General features: G+C 40.4%; 1 protein-coding gene across 4 annotated transcripts in view; it reads right to left on the bottom strand.

Annotated features, from left to right (window-relative positions):
• Window positions 1-13,007, bottom strand: part of LOC145478335 (myoferlin-like) — a 56,842-nt gene that overhangs the window by 17,868 nt on the left and 25,967 nt on the right. For all 4 annotated transcript variants that reach the window (XM_081456318.1, XM_081456316.1, XM_081456319.1 and 1 more), the window contains 17 exons: window positions 12,862-12,961; window positions 12,008-12,210; window positions 11,780-11,886; window positions 10,986-11,070; window positions 10,721-10,831; window positions 10,149-10,301; window positions 9,435-9,584; window positions 8,787-8,867; window positions 8,085-8,164; window positions 7,165-7,279; window positions 6,529-6,631; window positions 5,951-6,081; window positions 3,768-3,947; window positions 2,596-2,650; window positions 2,131-2,208; window positions 1,129-1,310; window positions 319-468 (listed from right to left, as the gene is read on the bottom strand). In XM_081456318.1, the coding sequence (XP_081312444.1) occupies window positions 319-468; window positions 1,129-1,310; window positions 2,131-2,208; window positions 2,596-2,650; window positions 3,768-3,947; window positions 5,951-6,081; window positions 6,529-6,631; window positions 7,165-7,279; window positions 8,085-8,164; window positions 8,787-8,867; window positions 9,435-9,584; window positions 10,149-10,301; window positions 10,721-10,831; window positions 10,986-11,070; window positions 11,780-11,886; window positions 12,008-12,210; window positions 12,862-12,961 (2,064 nt within the window). The remainder of the gene's footprint in view (window positions 1-318; window positions 469-1,128; window positions 1,311-2,130; window positions 2,209-2,595; window positions 2,651-3,767; window positions 3,948-5,950; window positions 6,082-6,528; window positions 6,632-7,164; window positions 7,280-8,084; window positions 8,165-8,786; window positions 8,868-9,434; window positions 9,585-10,148; window positions 10,302-10,720; window positions 10,832-10,985; window positions 11,071-11,779; window positions 11,887-12,007; window positions 12,211-12,861; window positions 12,962-13,007) is intronic.

Consider the following 13,007-nt stretch of genomic DNA (forward strand, 5'->3'; position numbering starts at 1 on the left):
AATATTACAAACCAAAATCGAATCGTACTCCACAATCCATGCACCAGATTAAAACCAAATGCAATTCTCGTCCGAATCAGAGCAGAACAGATGACCTTTCCTTGGTTATTTGTCTTGACTGATTAAAATAATAACTCATGATAAGCTTTCCTTAAAATGGGTACCAGGCAGGAACGTTCCTTTTTGTGTCAGCTTGCGTAATGCCGTTTCAGAAGACAACACATTCTTATCTCAAGGTTATCACAGCAAAAGAACTGTAAGTAAAACATTTAACTCTAGTCTCACAGAAAGAACCACAGTATTCGTAGTTGCACTCACCAAAAAGAGTTCAAAGGCGGCTAGTATCTCCCCAGCTTCCTCTCCGACTCGTGTGACGTCATACCATAACAGCCTGGGAGCTGGTGGTTCCTGTCCATTCATCTTCACAAGCGGAGTGACCACGCAACGACCCATGAACTCGTCTTGACCCTACGTACAAAACGTTGAAGATAATCGCTTATCTTCGATAAAAGCTTTAAAACTTGTCATGGGTGGTGGAATCAAAATGTGAAATGAACCGGCGCAAACGTTCTTGTGTGGGGAGCTACTTGATTTTCAATTTGCTGGAGAGTTGCTACGTTAGTTTCTCGAGGGAAAAGCAGTTTGCATTGGTCTAGAAGTAGCGTAGTGAAGAACTAATTAAACTGAAGTCTCTCACATCTCGAAGAAAGGTGTGGGAATCAGTCAGCATCAGTTTTAGCCTACCCAATAAACTAACCAATAAAATTACTTGCCTTAACCTAACCTAACCGATAACATCGTTTAGAATCCCAATCAGCCGAAGGTGAACCAGTTACTTTGCTTTCCTTAACACAAGAGGAGTGTCCCGAAAGAGGCTTATGGAACACAACACTGTATTTGAATATTAAAACACCGCCAGCACGTCACATCATTGCATAACAGCGTTGCATGACAACTTCCAGAGCTAATTCAGCATCGCAGTCGTCATTTGTTTCGTCACGTTACACTGATGAGAAACGTGACGTGATGACTTCAGTGCTGACTAACCAGCGATCAGGCGTTCGTTTTTTGGCGAACGGGGCACGGGCGAAAAAAGAACGCCATATTGCAGGTTAGAGACTGACTTACCACAGGGTCTTTGTCAAACAGCTCGATGATAACCTCAGGAGGGTGCCTAGCAACTTTGTCAATACTGCCATAAATCTGAACGTTCTCAAAGATCAAGGTTTGATCCCACGTTGGACATATTGTGCTTGTTAGGATTTCTGTGACTTGACTTTGAGTACCAAACACTACACGTGCGTAAGGGTCTGAAAATAGCACGAAAAATACGTGATCTGTTACTGAACAGACGCAAGGCAACATGGAATCTAGAATGACAACATATGTGCGTCTGTCCTCCAACAGACCATACGTAGGAACCAATCAAAATGCCAGAATAATTTGACTTATTTAACAAATAAAGAAGCCTAAGCCGTGTATTACACTTTGATAAAACACGACGGCCCCTAAAGAACACGAAGGAAATGTAGAAAACACGGCCGCAGGCGAGTGTTTTCTACATTTCTCGAGTGTTCTCAAATGTCCGGAGTATTTTATCACGGTGTAATACACGGCTTAGGCTTCTTCATTTGCCTTATGATATAGATTTTACACGCGCAAAACAATAAAACACGCTTTTTCTATGTTTCATACTCTGATAAAACACGGGTTTTTGACCAATCAGAGCGCGCGCAGGGTCCTATCTATAATATAATATATAGTAGTAACTACAAATATTATAGCGACATGACGAGACTGACAGTGCTAAGATGACAGTAAAATGTTTCAATTTCTTCGAGCAAGTAGTGGACAATGCGCAGCTACGCTGTGAAAATTTGTGATGAAAAACTTTAATGAACTATCTATCAACATCATTCATCAAAATCGAATCAATGTTAAAATTTCAAAATATGAAAATATAAGCACAGTCTCTGTCAGCAAATACAAAACCATAAAACGGTCAAATTTACAGGATCGCAATTAAAACAAGGAATAGTGTTCTATCCAATTAAGGCGCGTGTACCATCCAAGCCGTGTCATAACACACACAGTAAGATGAATTTTACTTATTTTAATGTGTATTGTAACCTGAGAAGCCATCTGCATCAGACGCAAGGAGATCACGTGCTTGGTAAATGTAGGCCCGCAACTGGTACTTGTGAGGCTCTGCAAGGTAAGAACTGTCGGTTAGCACTAGGTAAGCTAAACAGTACTTAACAAAGCTGCACAGTTAACGCCAAATAAAACAACAACAACAACCTGTGCATATACGTGATATAGGTAAAAGCAAATGCTTGCTTTTGGAGTCGTGTTTCTCACTAAGACAACATTGTAAGAAGCCACCTTATCAAGAACGATTTTCATTGAAGTTAGACATCTTTCTACCCTAACCACTACTAACTAGATGTGGTTTGCGAACTGTACAGTGATTACGACTCGTACGGGTCCAGTCTCAAACAATAAGAGGTGGTTTATCAACGTTAAGTGGAATAATGAAAAATAAACAATCTGAAGCAGCCAGACTTAAGAACAGGCTTTCAGTGATTTACTTACTGTCAAATGTTATAAACATTCTGGGAGCATTCATCATTGTCTCTTGTTCCTTGTCCTTTAAAACAAAGTAACACAAACTAGTTAAATATAGAATAGTCGAGTGGGAAGTGCAACAAATTACGAGACTTCAGTACGAATACTACATAAAACCCACATTTTCGTAGAACGGTTTTCAATTGAGTGTCGTAAAACCAAAACAAAAGTAATCACTCTAGCTAATCACAAAAGACACAGGTAATACAGTGAACTAATCAAAACTTGAAGTAATTACATGCAGCTGACGCGAAGCGCGGGAAAGCGTGTGCGAACGAACAACGATTGGTTTTGGTTTTCCTTCTGATTGTAAGTGGCGCCAGTTTTTTAAGCCAATCGCGTAACGTAGTTGATGTAAAACCAATACCTTTTGGGCACTCAAATGAAAACAACTGGAAAACCAAACCCAAAGGTTATCACTTTAGCCGATCACAAAGTACACAGACAATACAAAGAACCAATCAAAACTCGAAGTAATTACATGTAGCTGACGCAAAGCGCGGGAAAACGTGTACGAACGTGTCACGATTGGTTTTACTTATGATTGGATGAAACAGTGGCGCGAGATTTTTAAGGCAATCGTGAAGCGTACTTGATGTAAAACTAACTTTTCCACACTCAAACGAGAACCGCTCTAAATAGCGAAGCGCACGAGTGACGTCATTACTCAGACAAACTCAGACAAACAAAAATGAATTGTGGAAGACTCGACGCTTTTTCAAGCCCGTAAGCAAGTGTAACAATTTTTGAAACGAAAATTTGGCGTTCATTTTCTTCTTATTTCTCTCAGAACACGCTTATGTTGTCTGACTCTCGCGGGGTTCCAATAATTTGCACTCTACTTTTACACTTCGCGCGCTTCGTTATTCACTTTTCCGCATTAAACAAAGGAAAAAGTAGACCTCCACACCCAGGCCACAAATTTGCGTCGTTTGTCTTTCAATGAATGTAAAAACGTAAAATACAAGTTTTGGCTTTCTTTCTATACCTCCAACGATACAGTATGGCAGAGGGAACTGGGAAGCCACAATAATGAGAATAAAGACGAAATCACCCTTATCAAATGAAACTTAGTTTAACAACGTTGAGAAACACAAACAAATTAATAACTTGAACTTCACAAAGTCACTAAATCTCACATCATCACTGCTCCCGACATCAATATGGAAGACCGCGGGGGCACTGGGATCCTCTTGAACCATCTTCCTGTGCCAGCGTCTTCTCCGCACCAGGTCCATTTTGCGCTCCTTGGCATGGAACTTCATGGTGAAGACTGGGGAATACTCCCAGCCTTCCAAGGCCAACTGTTCTGCTCTCAGCTGTATTGCAAACGAACAAGAGAAGAAATTTACAGTTAGACAAGAACTGAGTTGGTGCGTGGAGACAGACAGTGGAGACGATCGCGTTGTAGTAAGGTGGTAAACAGGCCAGTAAAAGGACTTGGATTGGTCTAATCAGAAGGCACACATCAAAAAAACGCCCAAAAAAAGGCAATCAACCTTCGCTGCAAGACGAAGCAATGATTCCTAAAGATGTTGGCCCGGCCTTGATAACACCAACTAACTTACGCAATACGAGGATGAAACTAGGAAACAAAAACTGTCTGGACTAAGAAATGGTAGCCTGTATAGCAAGCGTTTCTGTGAGGTTCGGGAGCAAAGAATTACAGCGCGAAAAATGGAGCGAGTAAAAGAGGGGGGATGGGGAGGGGAAGGAAGGAAGGAAACGCTTGCAGACAAACCCCTGGATTTTGAAAACCGCCCACTTGGCCTTTCATGCCTGAGTGCGCACACTAAGATCTCGTGCTGTCATCGGCTGTCATAAATTAACCAATAAGATCTTCGGCCTTCCGTAGCGGAAGTGAACTTTGAACCAAAATAAACTTTACTTGTCAAAATATGTCTGAAACAACGAGCGCACGGTAGGAACGGAGAAATCTCGATGAATTAAATTTGGTAATTTATAATCAAGCTATATTTCTACTCAATCCGTCTAAAAGGAAGGACTGCAAGGGTGAGGTTTTAGCACAAATCTGCCAGAAAGTTAAAATGTGAGAAGTATTCCAGTCGCGTTAGTACTCCTTGTGCTCGCATGATTCGAAATCTTGGATCACTGTATTCATTCGTCCAGGAATCGATACAAGGTAAAATTAGCAAGTCAACTCCCACAAAGGCAATTCCAGTAAAGAAGCGTTTGCTGGAAACGCCAGATCCGCAAATCGGTTCGAGTGTTATCGACTGCAGCAAAAACAAACAACGGAAAGTCTTCTAGGCAAACTTTGTAATTTGGGCAGGAGAGGCTTCAAACATCTGAAAGGGGAAATAACGATAATCTTGACCAGTATCTGAATAAAGATAATCTTCCCCTAGGCGGCCTCCAAGTCAAAGTTGTTTATAAAATTTCCTCGTAAGAATTCCCCGCGACGAGACGACTAAATTTTTGGTAAGGCAAATATGTGACAAAAACTTGCATGCCGCAGCTAACACTATCACAAATCATTCAGAATTGTACCCAGAGGTTCTAAATGCTGCCAACAAAAATGCTTCTAATGAAATGTCAGAGTACCTACGACAACATGTTGTCACGTAACAAGCCAGACGAAATCACTAGGTTTTCCCACGCAGTAGTGCGAATTTTCTGTCCCGTGGTTTATTATCTTGTCCTTGGCGCATGTGGCATTCAAGAAAGTGATGTTAAAATTAAAGGAACAGCTGTAAATTGTGTCGCGCTTGCTTCTGCAATAATGTGCAGGCTTCGAAAAACCAAAACGTCGGCATTGCACTACAGGATTTCTACCGTACTGTCGAAGCTGACGACTAAATCCTCGTTCAGCGAGAAAAGTTAAAGCGTTTTCTAACCAAACGCGTCTTCCCCTTTTGTCTGGCACTCAAAGGTATCAAAATACCTTTGATCGACACGTGTCAATAATACTGGTCTAGCCCAGCCAATCACGAGTTCCGTTCGCTGGCGAACGGAGGTTTTCAAAATCCAGGGGTTTGTCTGCAAGCGTTTCCTTCCTTCCCCTCTCCCACCCCCTCTCTCTTTTTTTTGGTTCTCGCCCCATTTTCCGCGCAGACAAAATACCGAAAATCCCGTTCCTCGGTCTTTCTTTGCTTCCAAACCCCACGGAAACGCTTGCTACGCAGGCTAAAGAAATGGAGTTTTTTCAAGTGTAGGTTCTAAGTAAAATACACAGAAAACAAGAAAAACAACTCAGGTCAAGGTAAGAACCAGTAGTAACTCAAACAGTGTTATGAATCCTACACCTGTATGTTGATTTATTTCTGAATCACTTTTTCGAATGTGTAACTTATCATTTCACCTGCTCCTGTTCCACTTTGGGACTCTTCACCACCACTCTGTTCCTGACCCATCTCCGTCGTCGACACAAGTGATATGTCTTTTCTACTGGTCCATAACCACCGAACGTGGCCTCTACTGTGTACTCATAACCTGAAATACAATGGCGCCAAAACATGCGACTTAATTATTCACATAATTGATGATCTCCACTCAATATGGAAATTTGTTAACGGCTGAATTGTTAAAAAAAATATTTGAGTGTAGTAGGATTTTGAAGCATTTCCCTAGAAAACAAACATAATACTAATTTCTGTACCGTGAAGTTACTAGGAACATTGCTACTCTTCCTGGGTGGGGGAGGTAGCCTGGGACAGACTTGCATCCCCATTCCTCACGATGCCTCACAGTTTGCCCGTAAAAGAGCAAAAAATTGAAAAGAAATAATGAACGCCACACAATCATCCTGGCCTGTTCAAACTCAGACAGCCTATTCATTTAATAAACGATAAGGAGGAAGAAAGAGAAGACTCATAACGTTAACTGTAAGATTAATAACAACAAAAGAGAATAAGACAATAAACAAAAACAATATATAACCATCTTCATCCACGGCTCTGTTCAAGTCCACTGCCCAGTCTGTGGTCCACTCCCAGTCTTCTGGACATACGATCTCATCCCTGGCTGTCACAGCATCACCACGCTAGAACAGAAATGATGGTTTACATGACTTTGCGGCCAAACGTCCATAAATGACACTTAGCAGGTACAAGAAAAGAATATAGAAACATAGTGAAGAGCTAACTCCCAGTGACATCTTAAGAAAATCAACCACCGAAAAGGCAGTAGATGTTGTCGCAACAACATTTAAACAGTTTTTTGTGTAGTTCCGTAAGAAAATAATTGAGAACATCCAGGGCCGTAGACAGAAAAAAATTATTATTGTGACAATGTCCATGGCTAAATTCTCTTCCTTGGTATCACGGGTGTTAATGATGACTACAAAAAAAAACAAAACAAGACAAAACAAAACAAAACAAAAAAACAAACAAACGAAAACAATGACTGCATGAGACAAGCCTGTTACCAGCTACGGCCCTGACATTTAACTGCCGAAAAGGCAAGAGATTTGATCACAATAATTAAACAACAGTGACGTGCTTATGAGAGGAAAAAAAGTTTATTGAGGCAGGTCTCAAAGAGTGAATACACCATAGTGTGGTCAACAATACTCACCACATCTGTCCAGGGTACAGAGGAAGGTCCCCAGCTACCTCCTGGAAGACGAGACTCGTTTTCAAACACATCCTCAAGGAAGCTTTTGTGACCACTGTCTCGATCATACGTCATGCTGGTGGCAGAAATATGCGCATGTAATTTTTTTTTTTTATCAGCTCACAATTCTTTAAGGTAACGCTTTTAGTCGTTGCAATACATTAAAGACATAGCAAGGACTACTACGCTGAAATTAAAAAGCTGAGTGACTACGCGATGCCGTTTTAGCCAAAGACCCACATTTCACCCTTGCTCGCCATAGAGTGTCCAGTAGCTCAGTGGTAACAGCGTCCGGCAAGATCACGGAGGGTTGTAGGTTCAAATCCCATCTGGAACTCGGATTTTTTCCGAGTTTTCGGTTGATGCTATTTCTATCATCAAATAATCCTCCAATAAGAACTGATATATTCGAGTTTGGCCTGCAAGCGTTATGCGTCGTTGTAATAATTGTAGAACTACAGAGGCAATACTTCAACACCCTTAATTCACAACAAATCCAGTTCTGCGTATATGTTTCGTACATACACGTGTGGTGTTGCACCCTAAAAACCCAGATATTTAAAGCGAAATTAAGCTAGCCCGCAAGTAGGATTTTCTGAATTGTCTTTCCCGGCGTCTTGTAAAGTTTATCTCTTATATCTAAATTTTCCGTCCTCCAGGTTTGTCAAACTCCACAAAACATTAGCATAGAAATTTAAACCATCAATTTCTTAATCTAAATAAGTGATACTGAGCTTTTGTACGTACTCATACACGCAACGCGAGATTCTAACTTAGTACCTACAGTGCACATGTACATCTGCTTACAACCATTCTACTTTTCATTGTCCGTGTGTAGCACATGTTTGGAAACTCGAATTCCTTTAGAACTTAATAATTACCTGAGCTCGGGGTTCACAAACCAATCTCCCTCAAAATGCCAACCAGCAGGAGGAACAAAATACTCTTTATACAATTTCACCTGAAATTAATTACTATGGGTGAATTTTTGTCACTTTTACTTAGGAAAAATACAACGCCTAACACTGACACAAGGCTACTCACCAAGGCCTTTAGACTTTCAGAAAAGTCCTTCGTCTTGTTTACGCTTCTCTCGCTTAGCTATTCTACTCTGAAATTCACGAGGTCGACTTGAAGTCTACAAGGCCTTCAGCGAAAGAGGAAAGACTGTTTTTCTACTTTCCACTACAATTTACAATTACATGACTAAATCTGACTAAACACTTGCTTTAAAAAAGATATATTCAACGATACCATTATTGCACTCTAGGTCTGCAAGACGTACTACATGATAGCAACTTTCTAACTAAAAAGGTCCCTTTTCAGTTTGAAGTTCGTCTGTGCACATGAGCTCACATGTTTCATGTGTTCTAATGATCTTCAGCACCAACTCATTGCTAAATCCTTCCTACCTACATATCCACGAATCCTCTTCAAACACTGCTTGTACATTTCTGCTTCAACTCCCAATCTTATCTGCCTAAATATCCTGTCTACACCGTTCACAAAGCAAGTTAGCCAATGCAAGCCATAAAGATATCACAAACAAAACTCAACGGAAATTTGAACCGAATCATTCTTACATCTCCTGTAGCATTTGACCAGGAAGGGCGGGGCAGTCCTTTGGAGGTCCAGGTACCGAGCACATTCATCTGATTCTCATACTAAATTGAAAGGGAACCAAATTATCAATACAAGATGACCAAAAGGGCACTATTTATAACGTTCCTTGAATTTTACAAGGTTAACATAATGTTTCTCTCGTAGCTGATATTGAGATGGATACATCCCGCATATACTAACCACATAACTCACACTTTAGGGTCCATACACAACGTATATGATGCTCACAACTCAGGGTCTAACAACATACACCATACTTTGACATGTTTGAGTATATACACACAATATATACTATGTACACTTTTAAGGCTGTTGACAACACTTGAATTCTTTCAAAATAAGGCACAAGTTAGTATTAAAAAGCAGCCGTTTTTATATTGCCACTGACACCCCAAACAAGGTCAATTGACGGAGGACCGAGCACAATCTGTGTGAATTATAACATCACAGTGGTTCAGACAGTAAGGTCAGAGATGGGACAACTCCTGCCATGTGTAGAGAGGGAGACAAGCGTTTTGAACATTGGTCTGTTATCAGGATAGTTGTCCAACCAAACAAAACATGACCACCTAAAAATCGAGAGTAGTAAGTAAGTAATGAACACACACCGTTTCAGCATAAACACAGAAGTCGCCCTCTGTTTGCTCCCTGTTGGTCCAGTCCTCTTGATGCTTCTCAAGGCCCAGCCAGATTATCATTCGAACATGAGCAGGCACTTCTGGAAAGTCTTCCAGGTTCATTTGCTTCTTACCTGGGTACTAGATGTAACAAGACAATAGCAAAAAATAAATGCTGTATATTTTGTGAAAAAAGCAAAAGATCAATGCAGAACTATCCTACACTCTGGTAAACGATGGCAACTTTGTCCTGTTAACCAGTTTGGAATACGATCGGGGTCTCTGTATTAGGATTAGTAGCAGCCAAAGGTGACTGCTTTACAAATACGAACTTAACTACACACTGGTATTGTATTAACTAAGTATATTTAATTTTTGAAGTGTGCAAAACCGAACCAGAGCATGTACATGTACTACTTTTCAAACTCATTGATAATTCATCACGTCAAAACAAAGAAGATCACAACCGTGAAGGAGGTTTGGAAACCCGCTCTTAATTAACATACATTTTGACGATTTTACTTCTCCGTTTACTCCTTAGTTTTTGTTTCGATTGAGAGGAGACAGTGTTTCATCGGCTATCCAAACACCTCGAATTTCGTCAAAAATACTCCGCTACGCGTCGTATTTTCAACTCTCTTTTCATTGTTTGGATATCCCGATGAAACACTGTCTCTCGTGTTTGATGTATGAACGCCAAATTACCTTCATAAACATGTTGAAGACCTTGCCACAGTACTGACCACAAGCATCAGATTGTGGTGAGAACAGAACCTCGTAAGCTGGAATGCGGAAAGATGCAATTCGTTTGGTGCCACTGATCAACCAAATGACCACATCAGGCATGCTGTTCTGGGGCTAAAACGTTAAAAATGAAAACGTTTGTTCAAGAATGAGCACCTTATGTTCTGTTTAATGCCCACGAACAAACATCAGAGAAATGTGGCAGATAAATTAAATAAAAATCTGGCTACATTGCCTCAACTTTGTGCACATTTTGGTAAACAATAGAAAAACGTTCTAAAGGAAGACGTTCACTGCTACTTAAAGCGTAATAGTTTTCAAACATGACAATATAGCAAAACTAATAGAATGTGTATAAATAGAGGCTAAAATGGGACACGTTATTTACAAAGACACACACAGAACGAAGAACTTAACTATGGCTTTGCAACTTTTGCACTGCGTCTGGTGAGCCACTTTTAATAACCCAATAGAACGATAATAAAGATGAAATGTTACCGAGTTAAAGCTGCTGCAAAGAAGCGTGAACATACCTCAATAGCCATGTCTTTCAACCTCTGCATGTAACCCTCAATTTCTAACATAGCCTCTGCAACATCAGTCGCACTTTCACGAAGCTTGTTTGCCTCTTCCATGATGGCCAACTGTTAAAAACGAAAGACTTGTGATGTAAAACAAGAATAAAACTTAGTAACTGAGCAACCATACACTGTACGAATGACACATTGCATAGCAGGCGAAATAGATCATCAGTTATCCTGGAAGCTACTTATTGTTATGTAGTATAATCTACAAAACCTTTTCCATCATCCTCGTCTCCTGAATCTTCAAGTCCAGTTCATTCACACCAGGGGTAGAGCTGTCAATCTTTGGTAAAGGTTTCCTAATTATAAGCACATAAAATTTTTTTACACATTTTAATCCATCCCCGGGGAGCAGAAACTGTATGAAGTTGAAGTAGCTCGATATCCGGGAGTATGATCATTTGTGTAAATCGCACATTGACTAAAAGACGGACAGAGAATCACATAAATACGGCTGACCATTTTCTCCTTTGCACATTTGCACATTCATTCTCTGTTCAAATAACTTCGACGTGCATCACCATTACGTTATTAGGGAGTTACGTAACTACGACGCTGACGCTGAGGACAATTTCGATTTAAAAATGAATTTATATTTGACCAACGAATCTCGCGATATTCTAAAGTCATTTAGTTTGTTTCCCTTTGTCAAAACTTTCGAAATACAAATTTTAAAAATTATCCATCGTGGTTCACGTTCTCCACACAATGCAGAATTTGGTCATTTTACGTTGTTGTTTTACAGAGGACGGGAAAGAAATGTACCAAGAATTATAGAGCACGTGCACAGCTATTGTTCCGCTCATTAAACCTTTTGTTTCGCGACGTTCCCGTTGCCGTTTTCTTAAACTCCCTATTCCGACTGTTAAGCAGTGGGAAAATTAAATATCTCTGTTCACGTTATTCACACTGTAAGCGTGCAAACCTAAAAAAAAAATAATAAAAAAAAAACTTAACGCGTTCTTGTACAGTTGTTTACACATCTGGAAATCACATGCTATCACTAACCTGCAATCACTAATTAGTTGATCTAACAAGGATATGAGAAGTGAAGCGGTTTCAGCAGTCGGTGCATTAGCTTCTAAACTGAGCTGAACTTTTTCGATGTTCCTCTCCTGTTAGCAAGACGAAAATTAAACATTAGCCCCTGAAAAGCCAATCTTCCCCTCGCGTTGCAGTTCAAAGAACTTGATATTCAAAAGCCAGTCACACGACCCCACTCTGATTCATACTTACCAATCGTTCACATAGTCTGGTTAAGATATTCAAGTTGTCCAATCTGAAGGAAATATCTTCCCAGTGACTGTCCACACACACACAAGGTTTAGTGTCTCCCCATGGAAGGTAGTAATAGTAACAGCCATCATACACAGCGTTTGTGGGTGGAGTGGTCGACGAGGAAGGAGGCACTGACTGATCGAGCTTGTTACCATAATTTCCTTGTAGAAAAAAAACATTCATTAGTAAGGATAGCAACTGTAATACACAGAGCTCGAAATTTTCATTTTAGTGTAGCTACAGCTTCTTTAAGAAAAAGGCTAATGGACAGTAAAGTCAGTACTAGTCGGGGTACATTTCAAGACTTCCTCAAAAGGATGTTGGCTACCATTATTGAGTCGTGTATCCCAAAGTCGGAAACAAGTTATCGTCTATGGCGCAATCGTTTGTCTTTTTGTGACGTCTATAAGTGGTAACTGCCTGTCTTTGAAGAACGTCATTTAGACAGCGTCCACACTGCCTAACATTTCTACGGTTAGGCCTACTGTCTACACTTATCAGGAATTAGAAAACACCGGCTTTTCGTTTTCGCGCGGATGGAAAACATTTTGAAAACGGCGCTTTTCAAAAACGATAACGTCACGATAATCATGTGTTTTCCCTGAGCGAGTTTTCCTCAAACACAACTCCAAAATAACCGGTAATTGTTGGGTCTTTAAATTCCTCCGGCGTAGTGTGCTCGGAAAACATTTGGTGCGTTTTCAGAGTGAAACCAGCGTTTTCAAATTCCTCCGGCGTAGTGCGGATGGAGCCTTAGACAACCCAAGGATATCTAGAGAAGTCTTTTTTTTTTTTGTTTATAGACCACCCACCTATGCTAACTTCGAATTCCACTGGTCCATCTGTTGATGATATCATGGACGCTTCCAAGAAGCACGCAAAGAGCTTGAACTTACGCCTGCGTAAGTATGGCTAGAGGATAAAGACGCAATACAACAAGATGGCAAACAGTCAAATA

This window comes from Orbicella franksi, chromosome 2 (genome assembly GCF_964199315.1).
Source record: "Orbicella franksi chromosome 2, jaOrbFran1.1, whole genome shotgun sequence".
Lineage (NCBI taxonomy): Eukaryota > Metazoa > Cnidaria > Anthozoa > Scleractinia > Merulinidae > Orbicella > Orbicella franksi.